General features: G+C 61.6%; 4 protein-coding genes across 4 annotated transcripts; 2 read left to right on the top strand and 2 right to left on the bottom strand.

Moving 5' to 3' along the window:
- Positions 1–601: 601 nt before the first annotated feature.
- On the bottom strand, positions 602–1,246 carry LOC134149381 (claudin-4-like). Its single transcript, XM_062592456.1, has one exon. The coding sequence runs from the start codon at positions 1,244–1,246 to the stop codon at positions 602–604; it is 645 nt and encodes a 214-aa protein (XP_062448440.1).
- A 4,147-nt stretch (positions 1,247–5,393) lies between these two features.
- On the bottom strand, positions 5,394–6,023 carry LOC134149380 (claudin-4-like). Its single transcript, XM_062592455.1, has one exon. The coding sequence runs from the start codon at positions 6,021–6,023 to the stop codon at positions 5,394–5,396; it is 630 nt and encodes a 209-aa protein (XP_062448439.1).
- An 8,790-nt stretch (positions 6,024–14,813) lies between these two features.
- On the top strand, positions 14,814–15,542 carry LOC134149373 (claudin-3-like). The gene has a single exon (XM_062592442.1). The coding sequence runs from the start codon at positions 14,898–14,900 to the stop codon at positions 15,540–15,542; it is 645 nt and encodes a 214-aa protein (XP_062448426.1). The 5' UTR covers positions 14,814–14,897.
- A 5,551-nt stretch (positions 15,543–21,093) lies between these two features.
- ABHD11 (abhydrolase domain containing 11) lies at positions 21,094–24,454 on the top strand. Its single transcript, XM_062592495.1, has 6 exons — positions 21,094–21,173; positions 21,861–21,996; positions 22,383–22,556; positions 22,919–23,089; positions 23,389–23,570; positions 23,866–24,454. The coding sequence occupies exons 1-6, from the start codon at positions 21,169–21,171 to the stop codon at positions 24,002–24,004; spliced, it is 807 nt and encodes a 268-aa protein (XP_062448479.1). The 5' UTR covers positions 21,094–21,168; the 3' UTR covers positions 24,005–24,454.
- Positions 24,455–25,677: the final 1,223 nt, after the last annotated feature.

A 25,677-nucleotide genomic window follows, 5' to 3' on the forward strand; every position in this document is an offset into this window, starting at 1 on the left:
GGATGCGTGTGGATGTGGATCCCTTGTCAGTGCTGGGGAGATGGTGTGCCATACATTGGACAAGCATCTCCCAAGCTAGTAGCAGGTGTACTGGAGCTGGGAAAAGTAATAGGAGATGTCATCATCCTCCACCCGTTCAGAATGAGTCCAGACAGCTTCAGTGGCACCAAAACATTTATAAATGATTGAGGAGCAGCCAGCAGCATCCAAGGAGAGCATGAACACAACCTCCTGCCCACATGTGGCAGTGTCCCTTGGGGGATGGTGGTGGCCCTGCCACTAGGAGAGCAGGCTGTGAGCAGGATCCAGCCAGGATCCCCTTTCCCTGCAGAGAGGGAGGGGGCTGCATGTAGCTGGGGGGCAGGAGGGTGACAGTATAACCCTTGGTGAGGCTGAGAGTGGGGTGGGGCAGAAGGAGGCTGTGCACAGGTAGGGAGGGGACTGGTGGGACTTGGGCAGATGGGAGCTCTGGGGTGGGATGGGGACCCAATAAACCACCACCCCCAGGCTCAATGGTGTTTTCCTTTGAGCTGGCAGCTCTGGGGTTCTGCAACCAATTGAGAGGGCTGGACAGGGGACAGCTTTTTCCAGGAAGGGTACCTCACACGTAGTCTTTCATGGGGTAGCTCATAGGGGTACAGGTCTTCACTGCTCTGTACTTCTTGGGGTAGGGATCCTGCTGGGCCGGGGGCCAGGAGCAGCACAAGATGCCTCCACCAAAAAGCAGGAGGGCACTAGAAGCCCAGCCTATGTACAGGGCAGCCCCCAGCTCTCTCTTGAGTGCTTCAGGTACCATGGGGTTGTAGAAGTTGCTGACGATGGTATTAGCGGACCAGGACACGGGGATGAGCAGCACAATGCCAGCCACGATGAAGATGGCGCCTGCCACAATGGAGATCCTCATCTTGGCCCCCTTGTCATTCACGCAGCGGGTGCACTCAGCACCTGTGATGGCGGTGAGGAAGGCGAAGAAGGCCACAATGATAGAGGTGATCACGAGGGCGCGGGCCGCTTGCAGGTCGGAGGTTAGGTCTAGCAGCGAGTCGTACACCTTGCACTGCATCTGCCCCGTGCTCTCATACACGCAGTTCATCCACAGCCCTTCCCAGAAGACCTGGGCCACCACGATGTTGGAGCCAATGAAGGCTGTCACTTTCCACATGGGCAGTGCGCAGGTGAGGATGGTGCCGAGCCAGCCCAGCATAGCCAGCACCAGACCGCTTAGCTGCATCGTCGCCGTCGCCATGAGCAGGGCCTGCTAGGAGAGGGCACAGCAGTCACACATGCCCCCAGACTGGGCCTTCTGTGGCCAGGTTTGGGGCCAGACCCAAAATTGACCCAAATTCTGATTGGATTCAGTGTTGCCTTTGTGCTAGATTCACCCTGTTCCCCCTCTGCACGGAAACAGCTGCAGGCCACGTGGGACCATGGGTTGCATTGCACATTGCTGCAGGCTGGCATGCAACATGGTCCATTGCGCATCCAGGTCCTGCAGAGGCCGAGCTGTAAGAGACCGAATGAGCTGTGCTCATCCAAAATGTCCCCAGTGTGCCTGAGCAAAGCACAGGACAGCTCTCTACAACTGCCCCGTCCCAGCTAGACCATGCCCATGGGAAAGGGGTGGGAAGGATTTGGGGGAATGGGGCTGTGCATTGTGGGTGAGGGACTTGCTGTGCCCATTTGGGCAAGCAGCGAAGCCTCACCAGCCCCATGATCAACCCAAGTCCTGCCTCCATTGCGTGTGGCTGCAGTAGCCAACTCAGAGGGGCCACTCTGTCCTGGTCCATCACAGGTGGTTCAGCTTAACTTCCCTCCCCAGCTCCTTGTGTCTAGGGAAAGCACATTGCAGGGGGTGCCTGGGCTGGGCACCAGCCCATGAGGCAGCCCCCTGCCCTCACCGAGACACTTATCACTCTCAGTTCAAGGGTAGGTTTTGCTTTGCCCTTGCCTGCTGCATTGCAGTGCCCTTTGGACTCAGGACTTCCTCTGTGGGGCGCTGGAAGCAGGTCAGAGCTCAAGTCTCTCTCTGATACTGACTTTAGTGCTCAGCACTTTCAGTGATAGGGGCTCTTCTTTCTCATCAGGAACAGCACAGAGAGCCATCCTGGAGGCAAATCAGAGCTGGTCATCACCTCGAAGGGTTAAGTGACCAGAGCTGAGCTATATCAGCTGGATATGGCCACCTTGCTCCTCGTGCATGGCCCAACTCATTGCTCAGCCCCATGGGGAGCAGAGCTCCATACTCCCACAGCACAGTCCTGCCAGGAGATGGGCACTGGTGTGGCCGAGAGCAGTTAAAGGTGTCTTGCCTGTCACCATGGCCCAGTACCACACGCTCATGCCATGGCCCATGATGTGAGTGGTTGGAAAGCGCCTTCCTGCGGCCAGCACCGCCTGCAAGCGGCGGACACCTGCATTTGGCAACTGATAGCAAGCGCTGTGCAGCAAGGCTGGGTTTTATGGAGCCAGAGCAGTGCCTGAGGATCGACGGTGCCATGTACGTGTCTGACACACCCTGTGGCAGCTGCACGAGATTTCCTCTCGGTTTTCTGTCATTGGTTTCAGTTTCTGTGGCCTCTCCTTCCTGACTCCCTTCTGACTCCTTTCTGAGCACCTGTCACGTATCAGCATCCCCAGGGAGAAACCCTGGGCAAACCCTTGTTCCCAGAAGGAGGTAAAAAGCCCCAAGGCCTGCAGTGCCGGCAAAGTCCAAGGTGAGCAGGGCCACAAATTAGGCCTGAGCTATGGCAGGATCGATGTAGGCACTTGCAGCAGAAGCCACCCTGGGGTGCCCTTCCCAGCCAGCCCAGACCTGCTCCAGTGTGGCTCCTCGGGCTCGAAGAGACAACTAAAACACAGGTCCATGAATGACCCCAACACCAGCTTGCATGGAGACATCAGCATTGCAGAAGGCTCAGGGGTGAGCAGTGACCCAGCAAATCCCTGTACATTGCCCGTGGGAGCTTTGCACTCACGTTTTTGCTCATCTGCCACTGTTCCTGGCATCACAGGACTGTGGGAGTGTTTTAGGGTCTCCATTTCCAGCATTCCCACTCCCAGCAAAGAGAAGGAGGGAAACTGTGAGCCCTCAAGGCTCCAAACCTGGATGAGACACTACAAGCCTCATGCATGCAGCGTGGGAGATCTGCTGCTCCTGCACCATGAGACTCAAGGGAATGAAGTACCTAGGGCCATATTACACGCCAGGCTGTGTACTGCCTTGATTTGCACCACTGGAAGCAAAATAGGCAAAATATCTGGCTTTACCCATGCCTGCCAGGGCTCAGCCCCATGATGCTCCCAGCCTTGGGCCGTGGGGCTGCACCAGCACGCACCTCCCCAGCATCACCACTTCCTTAGCAGCACCCAGCACCCGGACTGCTACGCCTGCTCGGTGCAGTCGGTCGGCCCGCCAGACTGGCAGGGAGCACGGCAATGTAGGGGTGCCAGACCCGGATGCCTGGGGTCCTGTGACACTGCTGGGCCACCTGCCCACCATGCCTGGCACCGTGCGGGGGCCCGGCGGCTGGATCCCTGGGGGTCACTTGGCATGCAAGGAGGAGGGCACAGCCGTGGCAGAGCAGGGCAAGTGCGGGCACAGGGTGCCAGGGCTGAGATGAGGCCACAGAAGCCAAATCGTGGATGAATTGTGGAGGCCAGGGCAGGCTGGGATTGTGAGAGGCTCCAGAAATCAGATTTGGAGATATTTCATCCCAGGACATGTGTGTCCATGGCACAGGACTCACCAGGCCTGGCTGTCCTGTGACTGCGGTCAACACTGGAGAGGATAAAGAAAACGATGCACAGCAGGGTCTGAGTAGCTACCATTTAATGTAGGGTGTCTGTGCCATGGTGGGCAGACGTTACCATGGCACAGATGGCAACGCAAGTCACCCTGTCCTGCCCAGATTCATGCCTGGTGGCCAGGAAAGGGTTGGCCTGGGCACCCCGCACACCCACTGGCTGCTCGGGGAGGTGCATCCAGCCCAGGGTGCCCGTCCACAACTCTGCCGCTGGCAAGGGGGGCTGCAGGGCTCAGCATGCCTCGTGCCATAGGACCAGGTCCCAGCAATCAGTCCCCTCCATGCCAGGGCCACCAACAGAAATGCCCCTGTGCAGCCCCATCTCACCTGCCCAGCTCTGCTCCTGCCTCCCCAACCGGTTCTCCCAGCCGAGCCGCTGTCTTCCCACTCCCAGGATAATGATACCCCCGCCCCGGGGAGCTGCAGAGAGGAATCATAAATACGTACAGCTACACAAATAAAAGCCTCAAAAGCAGGTCAAAGTAAAAATTTAGGGCAGAGGGGGGATGAGAGCCCCTGGCCCTGCCTCCAGACATGCCGGGGGGTTCTCAAGCCACCATGTGCCCTGGGGCAACGTGAGGCCAAGGCACATCGGAGAGGTTTGCTGTCACCACTCACTCCTGTGCGGTGTCCCCACTGCCTGCCCCAACAGACGCACGCTCAGGGCATTACAGGTTGGTTTACCCAGCCTAGCTGCCTCTGCACAGGGCTTGGTGGGGCCAGAGCCCCATGCCACCCACCCACGTCGGCACCAAGGACAGGCTCCCGGGAGTGCTCAGAGCCATGACACAGCACGGCACACCTCGATACCACGAGTCAGAGCCCTTGTCTTTCTCCAAAGACGGTGCTTTCACGGGGACGCGGCTGGGTTTCCCCTCCCGGAGACACCAGCTCAGGATAACACGTGCCGGCGGCGGGGCCGGGATTGCCAGCCCAGGGGGGGCCAGGGCCCCTCGTCTGGCAGGTTGCAGGGGGAGGGCAGCCGGGACAGGATCTCTCTGTTCTCTGTCTCAGCTGAGATTAAAGATCCAGCTTCAATCTCCAGGCGAACAAAGGCAGGTCTGTCTGCCCTGCCTGTCCCTCCGCGCCGCCCCAGCACCCCTTCCTCCCCGCCCCGCGAGCACCGCGTCCCTGGATGCTGCACAAGCAGCGCAGGCACAGGCACAGGGCAGCCCTGATCCCACCAGCGAGGAGGGTCAGGAGGCCGGGCTGAGCTCACTGCAGGACCTGGAGGGTTCCTCCCGCTTCAGCAAAACGAGCTGCAGTGCTGGATGCTTAGCACTAGGGACCACACAGCCCTTGCCGGCCCCGGCTCCCTGCGGACGGGCGGGCAGCCACCCCGCTGGCCCGACCGCAGGCAGCGATGCCGGCCCCCAGGCTGTGCCCTGCAGTGCGCGAGCTGCCAGGAGCCCCCGGCAGGTGCAACCCTATGGAGCGTGCAGATGGTCAGCCGGGCTCGACGGGCGCCGCAGTTTGAGCAGGGCAGCAAGAGCCTGGTCGCGGGGTGGTCTGCACTGGAGACGAGCGTCTGGGTTACGTGCCAAGCTGCCAGGCTGCTGCGGAGCAGCCCGGCAGCACACGGAGCAGTTTCTACACGTAGTTGCTGGCTGGCACTGAGCGAGACGCCGTGTACTTGGCAGAGTAGGGTTTCTCGCTCCGTCGGGGGCAGGTGCAGCAGAGGATCCCCCCACCAACGAGGAGCAGGGCAGAGGCCGCCCAGCCAACATAGAGGGAAGAGCCCAGGTCCCGCTTCTGGGACTCTGTGACCAGTGGGTTGTAGAAGTCCCGGATGATGGTGTTGGCTGACCAGGAGACGGGGATGAGGATCATGATGCCAGCAATGATGAAGATGATTCCAGAGATGATCATGACCCTGACCTTGGCAGTGTTGTCCTCCACGCAGTTGGTGCACTTCCCTCCGGCGATAGCGAGCAGAGTGCCCAGCACAGCCAGCACGATGGCAATGACCACGAGGGCGCGGGCGGCCTGCAGGTCCTGGGGCAGCGCCAGCATGGAGTCGTACACCCTGCACTGCATCTGCCCCGTGCTCTGCACCACGCAGTTCATCCACAGCCCTTCCCAGATGATCTGGGCCACCACGATGTTGTTGCCGATGAAAGCCGTCACCCGCCACATGGGCAGCGCGCAGCACAGGATGGTGCCAAGCCAGCCGATGACGGAGAGGGCAATGCCCAGCACCTGTAGTCCCATGGAAGCCATCGCTCAGTGCCCGCTGCTCGGCCCGCACCGACACACGTGCCTGGCTCCCACCACCGTGCAGTGCTGGCTGCCGAGACCATTGGCGGCATTATATGCCTTCGCCAAGGGAGGAGCTCCAGCCCACTTGTTCCATCCAGTCGGCACAGGATGAAGGGGTAAAACCAGTTTCCCGAGATTCCTCCGCTCACATTTCTCCCCACAGCAGTGACAATATTCCTGCTGTTCCCAGAGAAGGATGCAGGGGACTGGGATCAGGCCAGCTTGGCACAGGGAAAGCCCAGCAGGAATGCTTCCTCCTGCCTGCCGCTTGGCAGATGCCCAGATAGGTCAGGAGCAGGCTCCGAGGCTCAGCTTGAAAAGCCCTGGGGGGACACGGGATGCTGAAGAGAAAGAGCAGGTGTCCAGGCATCAGGATTTTCTCCTCCTCAGTGCCTCCTGCTTCAAAACCTGCATGGAGTCACTTCCGATTTTTGTGCCTCAGTTTCCCCCCAGCTCGTGGGGCTCTCCACGATGTCCATGGAGCACAGCCCCGCTGAGCTCTCCCACGCCAGGGAAAGCAGCACGCCTCCCCCGCCGGCGCACCGCAGGGGCCCGCAGCCCATCCTGCTCAGCTCCATTCCCTGCCGGGGCACAAGCGGCCCTTGTTTGTTCCTTGGCGTCTGATGATTGCTTCCCATCCCTCAATTAGGCCTCGGGCAGGAGGTGTCGCCACCCGCCACTGAGACCCACAAACCGGTCGGAGCTGCTGCGGGCTTGCTGCGGAGGAGAACTGGTGCTGCCTGGGGCGAGGGGAGGGGGCATACCCCACGAACCACCCCACCTCTCGCTTCTCCATGAAGCCTGAGTTCACTAAACATCGCTCTTTCCCAACACAACCAGCTGCAGGCATCCCGGTGCCCTGCTCCCCCCCCCATGCCCAGCACCGCCGTGCAGCCAAGGATGGGTTGCAGCGACAGTGCCCTTGAGCTGCAAAGGGCAGAGGCCCCGAAATCAAAGCAGGGCAGCAACGATCCGTCATCTCCGCTCATGGCTTGCAGGAGGACAGAGCTGCCTGGGGAAGAACTTACTGCAGTGCAGGCCCAGTACATCGCTTGACCTCGCTTTGCAGGAGCGAGAGGAGCATGGGGCAGGCGGGTGGAGGACGAGTGGGGAACCCTACAGAGACCCGAAGGCGAGCAGCAGAGTCAGCTCCCAGCAGCAGGAGCAGAGTGAGGGTAAGGTGGTTGGTTCAGGCCTGGGAAACAGCAGAAACATGCATAGGGAAAGCAAGCAGCCGGGATGTAAAGCAGCCACTTCCCAACCCACCTGCACGGCCACCTTTGCTTCCTGGTTTTCCTGTTGCTGTTCAGGACGTGCAGGCTCCCAAGGCACACACGCAGCGTGTTCCCGGGTGAACCATTCATGTGCACCAGAGTTTCTGCTTCCCAAAGGGTAACGGGTGCAAAATGAGGCAACCACTCATGTCTCCCTTTATCTCTTAGTCCTGACCCAAGAGATGTGTCTCACCAAGAAGGGAAAGGGTTCAGCACACCCAGTACCTGGCCTAGAAAAGCAAGCCAGCAAATGTCCCTGCACAAGGCGCAGGTGAGACCACCAGCATCGCAGGAACTGTTCAGCACCAGCATGGAGGCATCGCAATGCCACAAAGCACCCTAATCGTGCTAAGAGAAGTGGGAGCCAGGTGCTCAGCACCCTCAGGGCTGCGGGGATGCCATGGCCCCATGGTGCTGACAGCATGGCCTGGCATCTCAGCGTGCGCAGCACAGCTGGCCGTACCTACTGTCTAAGCTCTGCTGAAGCCGTTTGGGAGCCTTGGGGTTTGGCCAGACCTCTCCTTCTTTAATCTATTAGCCCACACACCTCCCCTCTGCATCCTCCTGCTCCCTAGCGTGGCCTCTGAAGCGTCTCCACCACTGGCACAGGATGAGGCCAGATAGATCACAAGGATGGACAGGCTGACAGACATGCACAGTTACCCTCTAGCTTAATTGTGAGACTTTTTGGAAAAGTTAACATGGCCTGAGATTGTCTTGGTTTTTCTGAAGGCTCAAATGAGTGAACAAGTTATTAAGAAACCTCTTGTGGGGCCAAGACGAAGCTGTGGGTTGCAGGCAGGCACCGCGACCAGGTTAGGTTTGTGAACCAGGGGTGTGGGGAGCCCAGTCCCTGTTGGGTGCTGAGTCTGACTTGGGGGGGGGGGAGGCTGGTCCAGGCTACTCCTCGGAGTGTCCCTCACCAGGCTGAATTTCTATTGAGGAACTGGGATAGAGGCCTACTGATACAATAAACTTACTCGTGCTAATTGTTCATGCAACGATCTCTTGAGCAGACTCTGACTGTAGTGCACCTTGGATGTCTCGGCATCACACCGAGTGATGTGTGCGCAAGCAGAGAAGATCTGCAGTAGAAGAAAACAGCCTTGACCCAGACTCTGCTTACCCTGAAATGCTCCTCAGTCTGTCTCCACTGCTGGATCACCCACATTATTTGAACACCAGCTTGTCCCTTGAGCCAAAGAGAGTGGAGCCTAGTGGTCAGGTTCCCTTTAATATGCAGAGAGCAGCAGGGACTGATCCACCCCACTCCAGAGCATCCTCTGGCTGGGGCACTTTTCAAGGGATGTGTCACCGGCACTTAATTCTGCCCAAGGCTGGATGTCATTCTCACCTCCCAGACTGCTGATCTAACCACTAAGTTATTTGGGGTTGGAGACAAACATGCACACACGTGTGCACATATCTACATACGAAAACTTTGGCTGCGTTCCCGTGGGCTGGATCTCCCTAGGCACATGGGGACATGCCTCCAGGCCAGGGATAGATGACAAGGTGGGGAGAGGGACTCCAAATGCCAGAGCCACGGCAGGCACAGGGCAGTTCGCGCTCACCCATAGAGCCTGGGGAGCCAAAGCAGGCACCAGCACGGCTCACTGACAGCCGATTCCTGTAATTAAGGTCAGAACGTGACATGTATTTAAACTGATGTCTGCCACCAAGAAATACCCCTCGTGCCCCTCCCCACATTCCCCAGAAGCTCGTTCACCAAGCAAACACAAGTGTTGTACAACTAGCCAGAAACTTGCATCAGGGAATGGCCTCGGTCTGGGTCTTCCTGCAGCTGGATCAGTGCTGTGGGCCAATCCTTGGCACTGAAATAGAGGTGGTTGGAGCCATCACGGCTAGCAGGATGTGCAGACACAAGCCAAATGGCCAGAAAGGGAGCAGAGGGGCAGCAACTGTCTCTTGCAGCATCATCCCATCTTTGATGTGCATCAAGCCCTGGCCAGAGAATGTTGTTAAAGCACAGGTGGGACCTAAGCACCTTTGAATATCTTGGTGTATGCTGAGGCAATCACTGCAAGGATGCTGCACTCGCAGCAACACAGCCCGGTGCCAACTGCTCGCAACAGGGCTGCCAAGGTGCATCTAACTAGACCTTAGCTCTGGCTTTGAGCAGAGCTCCATCCAGGAGTACATGTGGAGCTCTGATCCCAGCACTCACCCAGGGACTGCAGCACCCAGAGTGCTTTCCTCCTCTCCCACTCACCTCAGCTCTGCTGGCACACTGTTGGCTCAGGGCAGGCCTTGGTCCCTACCACAGCTCACTACTGCTGCTCAGAGCACCAAGCTGCACGGCCCAGCAAAGGCAGCACTTCAAGAGCACCCAGAGTCTTGCCTACATCAGTGCAGAAAGATACACCACGCAAAGCAACTGAAGTTTTCTGGACCCTGAACTGCAAAGAGCAGGAGAGAAGATACCCACCTCTCGCTAGACACGGGGCAGAGACACAATTTGCCCTGATGGGATCTTTCCAAGCTGTTCCAGCAGCTAGCATGAGGCAATGGCCTGTCTGTTCAGCGGGGAGCTCCTCCCTGCCAAAATGGGATGCTCACCCCACCCTGGGCCTTGGCCGCTTTGCACCTGCCCCAGCACTCGCTTGGCGTGTGGATGCCCTGCTCTGAATTCAGGGAGTTTGCAGGAAGGGGAGGACCAGAGCTCCAGCCCCTGATGCACCACGGGCTGACGCAACGCATCGGACTGGGTCTCGGAGAGGGCAAGGCTCCTGTCTCAGCCCGCTGGCCCCGAGCACCTCGCGCCAAGCTCAGAAAACGCTCGCTGCAGATGAGAACCCCTTCACCAGGAGAGGGAGGGAAATGCCCCAGCCCCACACAGCCCCCTGGCTGGGCGGTAGGACCCGCTCAGAGGGGCGGGGGGGAGGGATCTGCATCGGGCAGAAGGAGGCAGTAAATCCCCAGGGGCACGCGTGCTGCTCAGCACCTGTGGAGGTGCAGCCCAAAAGGGACGCTGTACCGCCGCCGACCTTGTGCAAGGGCGAAGGACGCCCGCAAGGAGAGGGCTGCGCGCAGGGATCTCGGGCGCGAGCGGACGTGGGGCGGGGGGTCCGCCTGGAAGGGGGGCGCCGCTGCCACCTTCCCCTTTTCCTGGCGGTTGCTCCCGGCTCGCTCAGGCAAGGGGCTGCTCAGCCTCGCGCCGAGTGCCAGGTTGCGGCCCAGCGGCTCCGGATTTCCCCCGAGCTCCTCGACATCCCGAACCCGCGGGGGAGCCTCCGAAGAAAGCGGAGGGCAGGCAGCCGGGATTGCCGGCTTCCCACCCGCAGCGCGAATCCCCGTCGTGAACTCTCTCACTCGCCGCTCTGAGCCGTCGTGGCCGACGCGGCGAAGCTGAGCTGCGCAGCCTCTCCCTCCCAGCAGACACGAACCACCAGAGAGCTCAACCGGCGGGTTATTTACCCACGTACTGACACGCTCGTGAGAAACTGAATGTTCCCAAAAAGTTCTTTCCCGACATAAAACTCTCTGACCGGCTCAACTGTGCACAGTAAGGTAATTTTCCGCTCAAAGCCAGTTTTAGCAACTCAGCTGAGAGTGCAGACACGCTAAAATCTGTCGTATTTGTACGTTAAAAAAAAAAAAAAAAAACGGTACTTTGAGACCTGGAGTTTCAGCCTAAACTCACGCTCGGGGGGAGAAGGGGGGGGGGGGATTAGCGACACGCTGAGCAAACCTGGCAGAACTCATTCAGCCGCTGTTGAGCCCTTGGCGGGCGCCCGGCCGGGACGGAGCTGCCGCGGGCGCCGCGAGCCACCTTACCTGCTGCCGCCGTCGCCAAAGGGGGGGCTCCGACAACGCGACGTCCACGCGCCCTGGCCGGGGCCGCCGTGCAGCACCCCCCCCCCCCCCCCCCCGCACCCGGAATATAAGCGCGCGAGGCGGCATTTACCGTCCCGGCCCAGCTCCCCGGGGCACGAAACGCACCATCATTGCCCAGACCGCAAAGGGAGGGAGCGCCCGAGCCGGCTGCCGGCTGCGCGCGAGGCCGACGCGCAGCCCCGCGGCGCCCGACGCCGGTTTGCGCCGCGGCGTTCGCCCCCGGGGCCCTGCCTGCGAGGGCCCGGACTCGCCTCCGCCGCCTCGTCCCGGCGGCCTGCTGCTAACGAAGCCCCCAGGGCCAGGGACACTCGGCGGGGGCCCCTTTCCCGGGTCTTATCCCCCAGCTCCACATGTCCCCTTGCAGTTATTCCCCTCCTCCTGCCCCACACCCCCCTCCTAGGTTACCTCTCCCAGCCCCACACCCTACCCCAGGGCTCATCCTCCTTCCCCATGGGAGCACGTTCTCAGCAGCCTGCGCCCACGAGCGCGCCGCTGGCCTCCCGCGCACGCCCGCCCATCGTCCCTCTGCAGCGTGCACGCGTGCGAGCCTGCGTTCCTGCGCACCCGCCCGCGCACACGGCGAAGGGCCCCTGCTTGTGCCTGGGCTCCCGCACGCGTGCGCGCGTGCATCCTGCTCCGCTGTGCACGTTTGCGAATGCACCAGCGGGCACGCCGGCTTGTGCCCGTGCAGCTGCGTGTACGTGTGCACCTGTTAGTGCCCTGCTCATGTACTTGCACCTGCGTATGCACGCACCTGCATGTGCCCCCATGGAGTGCATTCGTGTGTGTGTGTGTGTGTGTGTGCGCGCGCACCTGTGTGCACCTCTTGGTGCACACGCTCGGGCATGTGCACCTCCACCAGCGTGTCTACCTGCGAGCGCCTGTGTATGTGCGAATGCGAGTGTATATCCATGCCACGCTCTGTGTGTGTGTATGTGCGTGTACACCTGTGGGGTGTTTACAAGTGTGTGTACCTGGAGGGGGTATGGGAGTGATTCTGTATGTGTGTACGTATATCTGCAGTTACATGTGTATCTGCATCCTCTGTCTGTCTGTGCACCTGCGTGTCTGTGCACCTGCGTGTATCTGCACCCGCGAGTGTGTCCCAGCACATGCACACCTTTGTGCACATCTGCACCCCCATGTATGTATGTACTTCTGTGCATCTGTGCTGGCAACTGCGTGTGCACCCATGAGTGTGCACCTGCGTGAGTACGTGCACCCCCGCCTGTGGGAGTGCACTTGAGTTTGTGTGTGTGCGCGTAGGCATCTGTGAGCACGTGCACCGCAGGATGCATGTATGAGTGCGTTTTTGAGTGTGTGCATCTGTGAATGTGTGCACACGTGTGTACCCCTGCCTGAGTGATAAGCATACCTGTGCTTCAGGTGGGTATCATGTGAGTGTTCATGCACCTGTGAGCCTGTCTGCACCCCGTTTGCACATGTACCTATGCGTGGTGCCTGAAGGGTGTGAGTGTGCACGTGTGTGTGTGTGCACGCATGCACATACATTTGTGAATATGTACACGTGTGTGTGTGTGCCTGCACCTCTGTGCGTGCACAGGGTGGGTGCGGTGGGATGCAAGAGACCAACCGAGCGGGCTGCAGGGTGGCGGGGTGCTGGGGGGTGGGGAGCAGAGATTGGCGCAGACGCCGGTGTGCCGTGGGGTGCCGCGGGGTGCCGCGGAGCAACCCAGCGGGTGGCTGGGTGCATGCCAAGAGCTGCCCCGCTGTCCCTGGCGGGGAGCCTCATCCCCCCGTGCCGGGAGCACTCAGGCTGCGGGACCGGCTGCGAGGAGCCCGCCAAGCGCCGCACACTCGCGTAGTTAATAAGTTGTAGGGGAGGTTTTTGAGAAGCCAGGGGACAGGCCAGAGCAAGCCTGCGGGCACCAGCTCGGCGTGTCCTGCTGCTCGCAGAGGGGGATGGAGCCGGCGAGCACATTCCTGGGGAGGGGGGAGCTGCAAATACCTGGCCCAAGATGCAACTGTGCGTGTCGGGAGGCCAAGAGGGAACTGCCCGCACCCGGAGGGCACGGCCACAGCCGGGACCCGGCGCCGGGGCACAGGCACCCCGCTCCTCCTCCCCAGAGGCCGGGCCGTGGGGAGATGCGTGCGCCCCGCGGCCCAGCAAGGCCCCCACCTCGGGGCCCGGTTCGGTCTCCAGACGGAGGTGGGCGCCAGGCGGTCCCCCCGCCGCGCAGTGCCGGGCTTTGCACGTGGCTCGGCGCCGGGGGACTCGAACTCAGCGCCCCGCCAGCCTTCCTAGCACACGCTGCTGTTTTTCCTTCGCGGCCTGCCACACCGTCGAAGCCAGCAGGTTCGCAGGGGTGACGCTCCCGGAGCAATTACGTGCACTATCTGCTTCCTCTAAACTCAAGGACAAAACATTCGAGCAGGATGAGCAAAGCCATTCGCTGCCTGGCCGGGGATCCCCGTGGACGCACCCGCGCGCGAGGTTCGGCGTGCCCCGCGTCTCCCGCGGCGGGAAGCTGGAGAAAGCGCGGCTCGGAGAGGCAGAGAGGGAGACCTCGGTCTCTCCGAGGGGGCCGCGGTGCAGAGCCCTTCGGGGCTATCGCCCTCCGTGAGCAGAGCTCGCAGCTGCGAAGCAAACTCACGCTGCACTTTGCACAGCAATGCAAAGGTGCCTGAGTGTTCCCGGCGTTTGCTGGGCCATGGGCCGATAAGGAGCAATCGCGGAGTGGATAAAAAAGCCGACAAGGCTGTAATCTTAAATAAACTGCCTTCCTTTTGGACAGTATGTTAAACGTGAGATCTGATAAAGAGTTACAGAAATAAAACAAACTGTGACCTACAGCCTCGCCGCCGGAGTGGCCAGGCCTGCTGCGATAATGAGGGTTCCCCCCAGCCCACGCTCCTGCTCCACTGCCCCACTTGGAGAGCCCCGGGCCGCGCTCCTGCCCCGGCAGAGCTCCCGGTCACGGCTTTCCCAGGCTGCGCTTGGGCAGCTCCCGCGTGCTTGCAAGGCCCCGGAGCAGCACGCAGCCGAGGGACTGCCAGAGCCCTACCATGCTGGAGCCAAGAGCCGCCTTTTTGGCCTCTTCCCAGCGCCCGGCAGAGGGTTTTGGCAGCGCAGAGGCGGCCGTGGGCTTCCCCGGCAGGCCGGGGGCTGTCTGTCGGGCACAGGGCGAGTGCACGGGGTCCGGCTGGCGGGTGGCCGACGCAGGAGCACAGCAGGTGGTTCCTGCCGCGTGCTGCTCTTTGGCACCGGGGCTGACGAGGTGGGCTTTCCCGGCATGGCCCCGGAGCATCCTTGCTTTGGTCTACAGGCTGGGCCCCATCCAGCCCCGGATCCCCCGCTCGGAGCCTGGCAGGGCCTGCGGCGTCCCGGGCATCCCAGCTGGCAAGCGGCCCCACCGGTGGCCATCGCAGGTGACCTCTTCGCCTCCTTCTCCTGCACCAACGCCATCTCTGCAAACAAAGGGGAGGGTGTGGGATACTGGCAAAAGAGCCAGTGAAAAGGAGCGTCCAGCGGCGAAACCCCACCCCACGCGGGCGCTGAGGTAATGCAGCCCAGCCCCGGCTCCGCCGGCTCTTATAAGCGCGGGTAGAAGCGCAGGTGCACCCAGGTGTAAGCTGATCTCCCGCAGGCTGCGCAGCGGTGAAGAAGCCCCGGGGGGTGGAGTGTACCGGCCAGCCGATTCCTCTCTGCCATCGCCTCGGAGCGCGCTCGGAGCCGGACACCATGTCTATGGGGCTGGAGATCGGGGGGGTGGCCCTGTCCGTGCTGGGCTGGCTGTGCAGCATCATCTGCTGCGCGCTGCCCATGTGGCGGGTGACGGCCTTCATCGGCAACAACATCGTGACGGCGCAGATCATCTGGGAAGGGCTGTGGATGAACTGCGTGGTGCAGAGCACGGGGCAGATGCAGTGCAAGGTGTACGACTCCATGCTGGCGCTGCCCCAGGACCTGCAGGCCGCCCGCGCCCTCCTTGTTGTGGCCATCGTGCTGGCCGTGCTGGGCTTGATGGTCGCCATTGTGGGAGCGCAGTGCACCCGCTGCGTGGAGGATGAGACGACCAAGGCCAAGATCACCATCGTCTCCGGTGTCATCTTCCTTCTCTCCGGCATCATGACCCTCATCCCCGTCTCCTGGTCAGCCAACACCATCATCCGGGATTTCTACAACCCGCTGGTGCTCGACCCTCAGAAGCGGGAGCTGGGCACATCTCTCTACGTGGGCTGGGCGGCAGCCGCGCTCCTGCTCTTTGGGGGGTCTCTCCTCTGCTGCTCTTGCCCCCCCAAAGATGAGAGGTACGCGCCCAGCAAGGTGGCCTATTCCGCCCCGCGCTCCGCCGTGACCAGCTACGACAAGAGGAACTATGTGTGAGGAGCTGGGCAGCCCCTCGCCCTCCCCGCTCCCCTCCGCCTGCCCGAGCCTGCTGGCTGCCACCTCTCCGGCTGCTCTCCATCCCGCAGCGCTGCCTTCCCGTGCTCACCCTCCTTCCCGGCACGGGGCAGAGGAGGAACGCAGCTGCCTGGCTCGCAGGGCTCTGGTGAGGGGACCGGCCACCTTAGTTTGGACTTGTGTTTCCATCCAGCGGAGTTTTCTCTTTGACCTCTTGCACCGCAGCGGCGAGGAAACCTCTTCGCCGGACAGCCAGGGCTCCTCTCTCCCGAGGCCCTGGAGGACGTGTTCCTCCAAGCGAGACGATGCCTTCACCGTAGCTGTGACTGGTGCCCCGGCGGGGGCTCGGGGTGCGTGGGGGGCACAGGGGCTGAGCTGGACTGGGAGGGAGGGTGGTGCCCGGCCCTCGGCTCTTTGCCAGGGCTAATTCCCCCAGCACCCTGGGGGGGGTTATCCGAAGATGAGAGGGTGCTAAGGCTTCCCTTGCCCTACTCCATCTGCGGGCACAGGGCAGGACGTGGGGACAGGGCAGCCCCGGGGAGCTCTGAGCTGGCCCCAGCTGCGCCCATCGTGGCCGTTAAGCCCAGGCAGGGTGCAGCGAGCAGGCAGAGCCAGGGGAAGGGGCTGGGGCGGGGGGGGGGGGGGGGCGGAGGGGGGGAATCTGGGCAGACCTGGGGCTAGAAAAGGTCTTCAGGGTCAGGGCTGGGTTGCGCGAGCGGGAGCCATGCAGGCGGCTGTGTAAATACTGAGAGTTTCGTGTAAACAGAGCCAGTTTCGGGTTGCCAGGAGAGCTCTTCGCATGAGCGAGACGCCGGGGAAGCTGTGCCCCACGGGCCCCCTGCCCGCTCAGCCGGGCCGGGCTGGGGCCTGCAGCCCCCCAGCCCTCCCGCCTGGCTCCACCGCAGCGGGCGCGTTCTCCTCCTGTTACGCGTAGTCTGTACGAGTTACATTTGTCAATAAATGTGTCCTGTTTTCATAGCTAGTGCAGTGGCGTATCCTTGGAGCCAGCTCTCCTCGCCAGGATGGGGGGAATGGGGGGACCTGCGTGGTAGGATCCATCCAGGCACTGGGGGCAACGTGGCTTCAGCCCCACAAGGACCTGATGGAGCACCAAGTAGCCCACCTAGCAAAGGAAATGCCAACCTACCCCCACTGCGGAGCCTGCTGCTGGCCCACACTGGGAGAGACCCTCCATCCCATGTGAACAGGGACAGGACCCCAGAGCCGTCACCCTTCATGGAGCCACAGACCCACGGGAGGTGCTCCATATAGCCGGACCAGTGACATGTCCCGCGGAGCTGCACGTGGGACACGCTCCCCTCCCTGCCTGCTGATGCTGGAGACAGTGGCCGAGCCGTGGGTTGGGTGGCAGTGTCCTGCGGCACCGTGTTTGAGGATGCGGGTCTCCAAGGCCCTTCTGGCTGCAGCCCCAGCCCCTCCTCACCCTCTCTTTCCCCTGTCAGCTTCCTCCCAGCACACGGGCCCACTGGTCTGCCCTTCCTGGGTTCTCGCTGTTCAGGGGAAGGCAGGTCTCTGCACTCCCCATTTGCAGTGATCAGTTGACTTTCTGCCAGTGACTTCTGCCTGTGAGCTGACAGGTTAAGAGACACCACAGCAGCAGCTGAAATCCTCCTGTTGACACTCCCTGCTCACACAGTTCAAAGTCTGGCTCTCCAGAGGGGGGAAACAGAGCTCTTCTCCCCCCAGGAGCCGCTGGGGCGAGGCTGCATTGCACAACCGCTTGTACCGCCTGTTCTGAGCCCGGCAGCACAGCCCGGCACTGGACGGTCCCCGCCTTCCCCTGCCACGCTCCAGCAAGCAGGGACAAACGCAGCACTGGGGGGAGGGAGGTGCATCGCCAGCTTCCCGCGCTCCCCGGCAAGGCAGCGGGCCCAGGGCAGAGCAGGCAGCGAGGAGCCGTCTGCTCTCCAGCTACCTGGAGCCTTCTGTGGGCTGCACAGCCTGCTTCTGCAAGGAGCTCCCATCTCAGGGGCTAGCAGCCGGTTTGGGGGAAAAACGTCGCCGAAAGGCAGGTGAGAGCAAGCAGGAGGCTTTGCTGGTCTCAGCCTTAGATGCACCTGCGGGCAGACATAGCCAGCTGGAGTCTGTCTGGGCCCCCGTGCTCCAGGCGGGGGGGGGGGGGGGGGGGCAGGCAGCTCCAGGCTTTGTCTCCGCTGGAGCCCAGGCTACTCTGCTCTCAGGCAGGTGATCGGCCCAGCTCAAATTCCCGGAGCCCCACCTAGCCCTGCTCTCCCTGCACGCCTGGCTGGCTCGCCTCTCCAGCAGCTCCGATAAGGATCGGCAGCTCATTGTCAAGACAAACCAGCCTGGGACTGGCTGGCCTGGGGCTCTTCTGGGCAGCAGCTCGGCTGGGGTGGGCCAGGGGCCCCCCAGGATATCTGGGTGCTGGCACACGGGGATGCCGATCCTTTTCTCTGCCTGGAAGGCAGAGTACAGGCAGGCAGCGACCTTGCTGCCAAGAACCTGGCAACTGCTGCAGGCAGAACCTGACACCGAGCACAATGAGGCCTTTTAGGGGATGCGGCCGGCCCCGTGGCTCCCCCCGAGTCCAGCTCTTGGATCTCAGCTCTCTCCTTTCTGGCTCTTCAACAAAGACAGACCCACAGGGGCTGAAATTGCTGAAATTCCCCACGCTGCTTTCCAGACCATCATGCTCCAAGATGTTTGTTCGTATTTATTTAACTATGTCCCAAGAACTTGGATGCAAATTAACAGGCCGTATACAGGCCTGCTGATGGCCCTGTTCTCTTTCATGATTTAGCATCTGGGACCTTTAGCAGTAGGTACACCCCCCTCCCCCCCCCCCCCCCCCCCGCAGTCCAGGACAATTTGCAGAAGGAATAACAAGAACTTGCTAGGGAAGCATTCAACATCTCCTGGAGGGGCTCTCCAAGTCCTGGGGAGATTTCCTGAGCCTTCCAGGAATTTAAACCTCTGACTCTCCCTGGATCATCCATCACACGAACTTCATCAAAGCCAGGCTGCCGAGCACTAGTCTAAACGCTCATGTTCCCAAACATCTGGGTGCCCACAAAGCCTAGGGGTAGCAGGTAGCTTCCCAGCAAGTCCCTGGGGAGGCACACAAGGGCAGATGCTAGATCTCAGTAGAGGTCTGGAGGCAGCAAATGCACATCCTTCTCCAGCTGTGCTGCAGCCAGCCAGGAAGATCCTGATGGCATCAAGCATGACCACTGTACTGCCCCAGGGTGTTGGAACTGCCCCTCCTGGGGCACTGGTGCTCCCCCCCAGCCCCACAGCAGGACAGACTGCTTCCAGGAGGCCAGCAAAGCGGAATTCAAGCCAGGCCTCACACAAGCGGCGGCCCTGGTGTATCTCTTGCTCAGCCTGGTGTGTGCCACTGCGGTGGGCAGCAGTCAGAAACTGAGCACAAGAACCAGGGGCAGCCCCACACAGCATCGCAAGGCACATGACTCCACCAGCCAAGCTCTTTGAGTAGGTACCCCTTCCAGCGTTGTAGCTGTAGGGCCAGCCCTAGGCCCCACATCTGGGCACAGCAGGCACCCAAGGTCTCAGCTGGCTCCAGGGCTGCTCCCTTTAGGGAACCGGTGCTGCATCTGGGCTTGCAGGGACAGAGAAAGGCTGGCTTCCCACAAGGCAGGCAGTTTTTGGCAGACCAGTGAAGGGATCTGGGTGCCCATCTCCAGGGCAGTCACTCCAAAGCTGGAGTTGGCTGGAGCCAACTTTCCCAAGGTGCCCTCTTCAGCAAACTGCAGTAATTCAAGGGTTATTTTTGCCACCATAACCCTGCTCTGGGGATAGGAAATCTTGTGTCCTGATGGGTCTGCTGGAGGGGCCCAGGCATTCTCCTGAGCCTGCCCTAAGACCTGAGCCGCTGAGGGGATGGGAAAGGAGGGGGTTTGGGCCAGGTAATCCAGCAAATCAGCCAACAGCAGGAACTGAGCTTGGGCACACCATGCTGCAGCCACACATCCTGAACGGTGCTTAGCAGTTCGTTTTCCCAGCCCTGCACCAGCCATGGCGAGGCCTGCATTAGCCATCAAGGGCAATGGGGATCAGCGCTGCCGGAAAGCTCCCAGGCATGCAGACTGAGCACTGCGAAGCTAATGATCACACTGAACTTCAGGACGGCTCGACATACAGTTGTAGAAATGCTGAGGGCAGAGCCCCTTCCTTCAGGAGATGCCAGTCAGCACACAGCAACTTCCTACCTGCCTTCTGCTAGTAAGAGGAAGAGACAGAGCCTGCACTGAATTACAGGGGCCCCAAAGCAGTACAGAAATAAGCATTTAGCCTGGTGCTTCTGCAGGCACTGCCTGACATCTGCACACATCCACACAGCACAGGAGATGCTCCCTGTCCTGGAACACTGAGCCTGCCTTCCCAGATATACAGCATCGGCACCACAGGCGCTCCCACATCCAAAACGCAGGCGCATGCTTCCCCTGCGGATGCATCTGCAGACGTTTGCCAAACATCTGGGCACATGGAGATTTTGCCGTGCATGTGGCACACGTGCCCACCACGTGCCTCCACGGCACGAACGCTCGCCGTGCAGGCAAGGCCAGAGGAGATGCAGCACGCTCAGGCCCCAGCGCGCTCCCTCCTGCGGGGCAGAGGAGGCTTCCTCTGGGCCGAACAGCCCGCAGGGCTGCCGTCGCCGCCTTCCATGGCCTCAGCAGGGTGGAGCGCTCGGCTTCAGCTTCGTGTGACCTCCAAGATGAGCGTGCGGTGAGACAGCCGGCGAAACCGGGAACATTGCCTCCTGCACAAACAGAGGAGGAGGCAGCTGCCGCCTCTCGAGGGTGACCGAGCTTGTAAACGAGCAACTTGCACACCCACCGATTCCTGCCAGGTGAGTCAGGGCACCAAGAGGAAGCGCTCAGCACTGGGGAGTGCCGGGCCACGCGCGCCCGAGGCGGCCGGGCCGGGCCGGCGCATCCCGGCTCCCGGGTGCCTGCAGGCGAGAGGCAAAAGCCGCGCGGCCCGGGAGGGCGCAGGAGAGGGAGGAGGCAGCCCGGGCCGCGGGCCCCGGCCGCGGCGCCCGGCACCCACCTCAGAGGCTCGGCGGCTGCAGCGCGGCGGGGCCGGGCGCGGGCGGCCCCACCCTGTTCCGCCGCCGCCGCCGCGGCCTTATCGCGGCCGAGCCTTGACCCGGCGCCTTTATGGCTTTACAGCCCCGTAAAGGGGGCGCTGGCGGCCGGGCCAGCTGCTGGCGCACCGGCGCGCACCGGCGCCGGCGGCCCCGCGGCGGCTGCTCCCGGCCGGCTCCGCCGCGCGCCGCCGCGCGCCGCCGCCGCCGCCTCAGGCCGGCCGGACGCACGCAGCGCCGCCGCCGCCCGCCAGGGAGCGCCCGCGCCTCCCTCCCCTCCCCTTCCCCCCCCCGCGGGGGCGGAGCCGCCGCCGCGTCACGGGCTGCGCGCCGCGCCCCGGCCTGCGGCGTCGGCTCCCGCACTCGCCCCGCCGCCCGCCGGGCGCCGCCAGTATGCTGCGCCGCCTCCTCCGCGGCGCCCGCGTCTCGGCCCCGGCCTCGACCCCGGCCCCGGCCGGGCGCCAGCTCCGCGGCCGAGGCGGGACCGCGCTGCCGCCGGCGGCCGCCCGCACCGTGATGACGTAAGAGCCCCCGCGGCGGGTGGTGGGAGCGGGACGCGCCTGAAGTGGACGGCAGGGGCGTGCTCTCGGCCCCGCCCCCGGCCCCTGGCCCCGCCCCCTGGGGGGGGGGTCCGACCGCGCCCCTGGTGGGGGTACCCGGTCCCGCCCCCGGGGCGCGGCTCCACCCCCAGGACCGAGCCCCCGCCCCCGGGCCACGGCCCCGCCCCCACACTGTCCAACATCCCCCCTTTGCCACAGAGCAGAGCCGCTGGCCTCGCCCCCCCCCGCCACAGCCCCGCCCCCAGGCCATGGCCACGCCCCATGCTGCTCCACCCTCTTGTCCACAGGGCAGAGCTTCTGGCCCCCCCCCCGGGCCACAGCCCCGCCCCCACACTGTCCAACACCCCCCTTTTGCCACAGGGCAGCGCTGCTGGCCCCGCCCCCAGGCCACAGCCCCGCCCCCAGGCCATGGCTCCAACCCACGCTGCCCCACCCCTTGTTTGTAGGGTGGTGCTGCTGGCCCCGCCCCCATGTCATGGCCCCGCCCCACGCTGCCCCACCCCTTGTTTGTAGGGTGGTGCTGCTGGCCCCGCCCCCATGTCATGGCCCCGCCCCACGCTGCCCCACCCCTTGTTTGTAGGGTGGTGCTGCTGGCCCCGCCCGCAGGCCATGGCCCCGCCCCACCCTGCCCCTCCCCTCTGCCCCCAGGGCGGTGCCGCTGGCCCACGAGGTGCTGGAGGGCAGCGGGGCTCGGCCGCCCCTGGTGATCCTGCATGGGCTCTTCGGCAGCCACGGCAACTTCCAGACGGTGGCCAAGGCAGTGGCGCGGCGCCGCGGCAGCAAGGTGAGGCCGCGGGCGGGCCTGCCCCCACTGCAGGCAGGCCGTGGGGCGCGGGGAGGCTGTGGGGCAGAGTGTGCCTAGGGGCCGGGGCTGACCCTTCCCCAGGCGCTGCCCCACGGTCAGCCCGTCTTCACCCCAGGGCCTCCCATGTCGCGTGCGGCACTGCCACTGTGCGGCCTGGGGGCTGGGGACACGGCGTGCCACCAGCCGTCGTGGCGCAGGGACGTGGCGTGCCGCTGGTGTCGCGGTACCAGCACCCCGTGTATTGCGGGCCGTCGTGACGCTGGGGACACAGCCTGCGGCTAGCCAGTGGCCATCGTGGCTCCCGGGGAGGCAGCATGCCACCGGCAATCACCCTCCAGTGACACGGTCCCCCCTTGCCCAACTAGGTGCTGACACTGGATGCCCGGAACCACGGAAACAGCCCCCACAGCCCGCTCATGACCTATGAAGTGATGAGTTTGGACGTGCAGCACCTCCTGGCCCGCCTGGGCATCACCAAGTGCATCCTCCTGGGACACAGCATGGGGGGCAAGACAGCCATGACAGTGGCCCTGCAGCGGGTTAGTGCTGCCCCCCTCAGTGCTTCAGGGTGGGCTGTAGGAAGAGCAGCCAGGATCCCTGTGCTGACAGCCATTGGCCTATGCTGTGCTGCGTCCTCCCAGACGTTCCCTGTTGCACCGATTGCAAGGGATTTTAGAGATTTCATGTGCCAAGACACAGGGAAACAGAAACTCAGGGAAGCATATGTGGAGTTTTGCTGCTCATGCAGCCTTCTGTTGTGGCTCTTTGGTGGGTGAGGCAGGAGGAAACTACAGGCTTTCTTGGGGTCTGGCTGTGGGCAGAGCCCTGTGCACTGTCATGCTGCTCAAAGCAGGGCAGAGAGATCTAAACTCGCTTCCAGCTGTTCTGTTTGTGTCCCCAGCCAGACCTGGTGGAGCGCTTGATCTCTGTAGACGTTAGTCCCACCTCAACCACAGCTGTCTCTGAATTCTCTGCCTACATCTCTGCCATGAAGTCAGTGAGCATCCCCGATGGTCTGCCACGCTCCACAGCCCGCCGGCTGGCTGATGATCAGCTGCGTCCAGTTGTCCAGGTAGGAGATTGCTCTGCTTGGATGGGGTTTTCTCTCTGATCCTGTCCCTGGGATCGGAGCACACACCTCTAGGGCCATAGTCCCTGCTCGACTCTTTCCACCCCTGCTCACTCACCGTCTCTGCTAGGTTGCCAGGCGTGCATTGACTTTGGGGAATGTGGCAGACACAAGGCACGCACATCCAGCAGAATGGGGTGCCTGTCATGGAGGGGGGGATGGAGGATGCTGGGACATCTTGAGGGCTTGTTGCTCCTACTGAAGAGCATACAATCTGCTGGCATGTTCCCCTTTTGTGGCAGTTGGCACAGCTGAGACAGTTCCTTCTCACCAACCTGGTGGAGGTGGAGGGCCGCTACATCTGGCGAGTAAACCTGGAGGCTATATCCCATCACTTGTCAGATATCATGAACTTCCCTGTCTTCCACAAGCCGTATCCAGGCCCGACACTTTTCTTGGGAGGATCCAAGTCGCCCTATATCAGGTGAGACTGGAGAGAGGCCTGTCAGAGTCTATGGTTTGATCCCTTGCACTCTGCTCTTGCAGCTGCTAAGGGTGGGAGGAAGCTGCAGAGATGGGGAAGGTCCTAAAATGAGCTGTAAGCCTCCAGTTGCTAGTACCACCAAAAGGTGCCTGAAGGGCAAAGGGAGTCTGAGGGAAGCCCTGGGCTTCCTTTGCAGGGAAAGGAGATGTGGTCAGACATAGGATCCTTCTCTGCTTGGGGAGCATGAGGGAAGACGTGGTTGGACCTCTGACCATGTGTTTCCCTTGTCCTTCAGCCCCAAAGACTACCCGGAGATTCAGCGTCTCTTCCCGAAGGCAGATATCCAGTTCATTGAAGGTGCAGGCCACATAGTCCATCAAGATAAGTTTGAAGAATTCATCACTGCTATCCTTAATTTCCTGCCACCACCATAAAGCCAGGGACTATGGTTTCTGTGAGCACCACGTGGGACCTGAGGAGCTCTGGGAGATGAGGCAGGCCTCCTGGGCAGTGTGAGAAGAACCTTCCAACCCATCACTCCCTTTGCAGTGTGATCCTACCTGCAGAGCCATCTCCCACTCCAGGTCAGATAGAGCTGGAGTTGGAGCTGGGCCTTTCCCAGCCCTCTGATCTTTCCTTGCCACCTCGCAGGGATGCAGAATGTCAGCAGCCTGAGCATACAGTCCCAGGGGCTGTACTCAAGTGTCTGAGATGTTATAAGGGGGCAGAAGAGCTCTCAGGGAGGGTGCTCTGGTTTGCCAGAACAGCTTTGCCCTCTTGTGTTGGGGCCAGAATGATTTCCTGCTTCTGGACTGCCCAGTTGCAGAGCTGCCTGTGACTGTGCCGAACTTGCAATAAAGCTGAATCAATAGTGAGGCAGAAAAGAGTCTGGATGTGGCCATGGAGGATAAGGAAGGTGCTAGCATGGGAAGGTGCTAGGCACAGGAAATGGGATCTTGCTTACATGAGGAGACAGCAGTGGGAGCTGACTGGGCCCATAACACACCAGGCTCTGGGAGCATCACATGCAAAATGTAAATTTCAGGGCTCCTAGAGGGAAACACATACTTCCTATGCATTCCTCTGAAGCATCTCATCCTGTGAGAGAAAACGTAGCATGGAGAGACCCTCGCTGTTTGTCCAGGGATCAAAGCCCAGCACTGTGACCTTGCTGTGCCCAGGTTTCAGAAAGGGCCACGGTGACATCACTAGGAAAGCAAATGCAATCTGGGGGCTTTCTGCACTCTTTGTGTTTCCCTGTGCACACTGAACATGCCTCAGCTCAGCTGCTGGCTGAGAGCAATTGTTGCAGGAGGCGGCCGTGTTCAGCAGCCTGGGGAAGTGTAGGATGAAGTCTAGATGGGGAGCCCACCTGGCTGCCTGAGGCCTACCACGGTCCAGTGCAATGGTCAAGGACAGACCCTGGCCGCGGGTGCATGAAAGGACTGAACAGAGTAGGAATTGAGAGGAGGTGTGCAGTCTGCAATTTATAAAAACACATGCTAGCTCAGAGGTTAAAGGATAAAGTTAGTGGCAATGATTCCTCAGCAGAGGAAGGGGAATCAGTGTCTCACTCCAGGGTGAGAAGCATGGTTAATGGCACACTCCTCTCTTAGAGCTAGCCCCAGGGACCAGCCTCTTCAACGGACAAATTCATAGAGGAAAGCAGCTGAGTACTGTTATCATTGAAACTAGAGAGGTCTTTTCCCCCACTTCAGAGTGCTTGCTTGGAATTTGGTTTTTTGTCTGATCTGCACATAGGACACAAGGAACAAAAGAACCAGTCTTTGGTCCTGGGCTGCCTAGAAAGATAGGGTGAAGCCTGTGGTGCGGGAGAGCAAGAGGTGTCTCAAGCTAGCAGCAGCCAAGGCGCTAATGCCGTGAGTTCTGCTGTCCAAGGCAGAGGATGAACTGGATGCAGTACTTGAGATGAGGCCTCCCCAGGGCTGAGTAGAGGGGCAGGATCACCTCCCTCGACCTGCTGGCAACACTCTTCCTAAGGCACCCCGGGATACCATTGGCCTTCTTGGCCACAAGGGCACATTTCTGGCTCATAGTCAACTTGTCATCCACCAGCACTCCCAGGTCCTTCTCTGCAGAGCTGCTC

This window comes from Rhea pennata, chromosome 20 (assembly GCF_028389875.1).
Source record: "Rhea pennata isolate bPtePen1 chromosome 20, bPtePen1.pri, whole genome shotgun sequence".
NCBI classification, from domain to species: domain Eukaryota; kingdom Metazoa; phylum Chordata; class Aves; order Rheiformes; family Rheidae; genus Rhea; species Rhea pennata.

Coding starts and splice junctions, on each gene's coding strand:
- LOC134149381 (XM_062592456.1), bottom strand. CDS start 1,246: ATGGCGACGGCGACGATGCAGCTAAGCGGTCTGGTGCTGGCTATGCTG.
- LOC134149380 (XM_062592455.1), bottom strand. CDS start 6,023: ATGGCTTCCATGGGACTACAGGTGCTGGGCATTGCCCTCTCCGTCATC.
- LOC134149373 (XM_062592442.1), top strand. CDS start 14,898: ATGTCTATGGGGCTGGAGATCGGGGGGGTGGCCCTGTCCGTGCTGGGC.
- ABHD11 (XM_062592495.1), top strand. Junction 21,997..22,382: donor CGCGGCGCCGCGGCAGCAAG/GTGAGGCCGCGG, acceptor TTGCCCAACTAG/GTGCTGACACTGGATGCCCG. Junction 23,571..23,865: donor TCCAAGTCGCCCTATATCAG/GTGAGACTGGAG, acceptor CTTGTCCTTCAG/CCCCAAAGACTACCCGGAGA.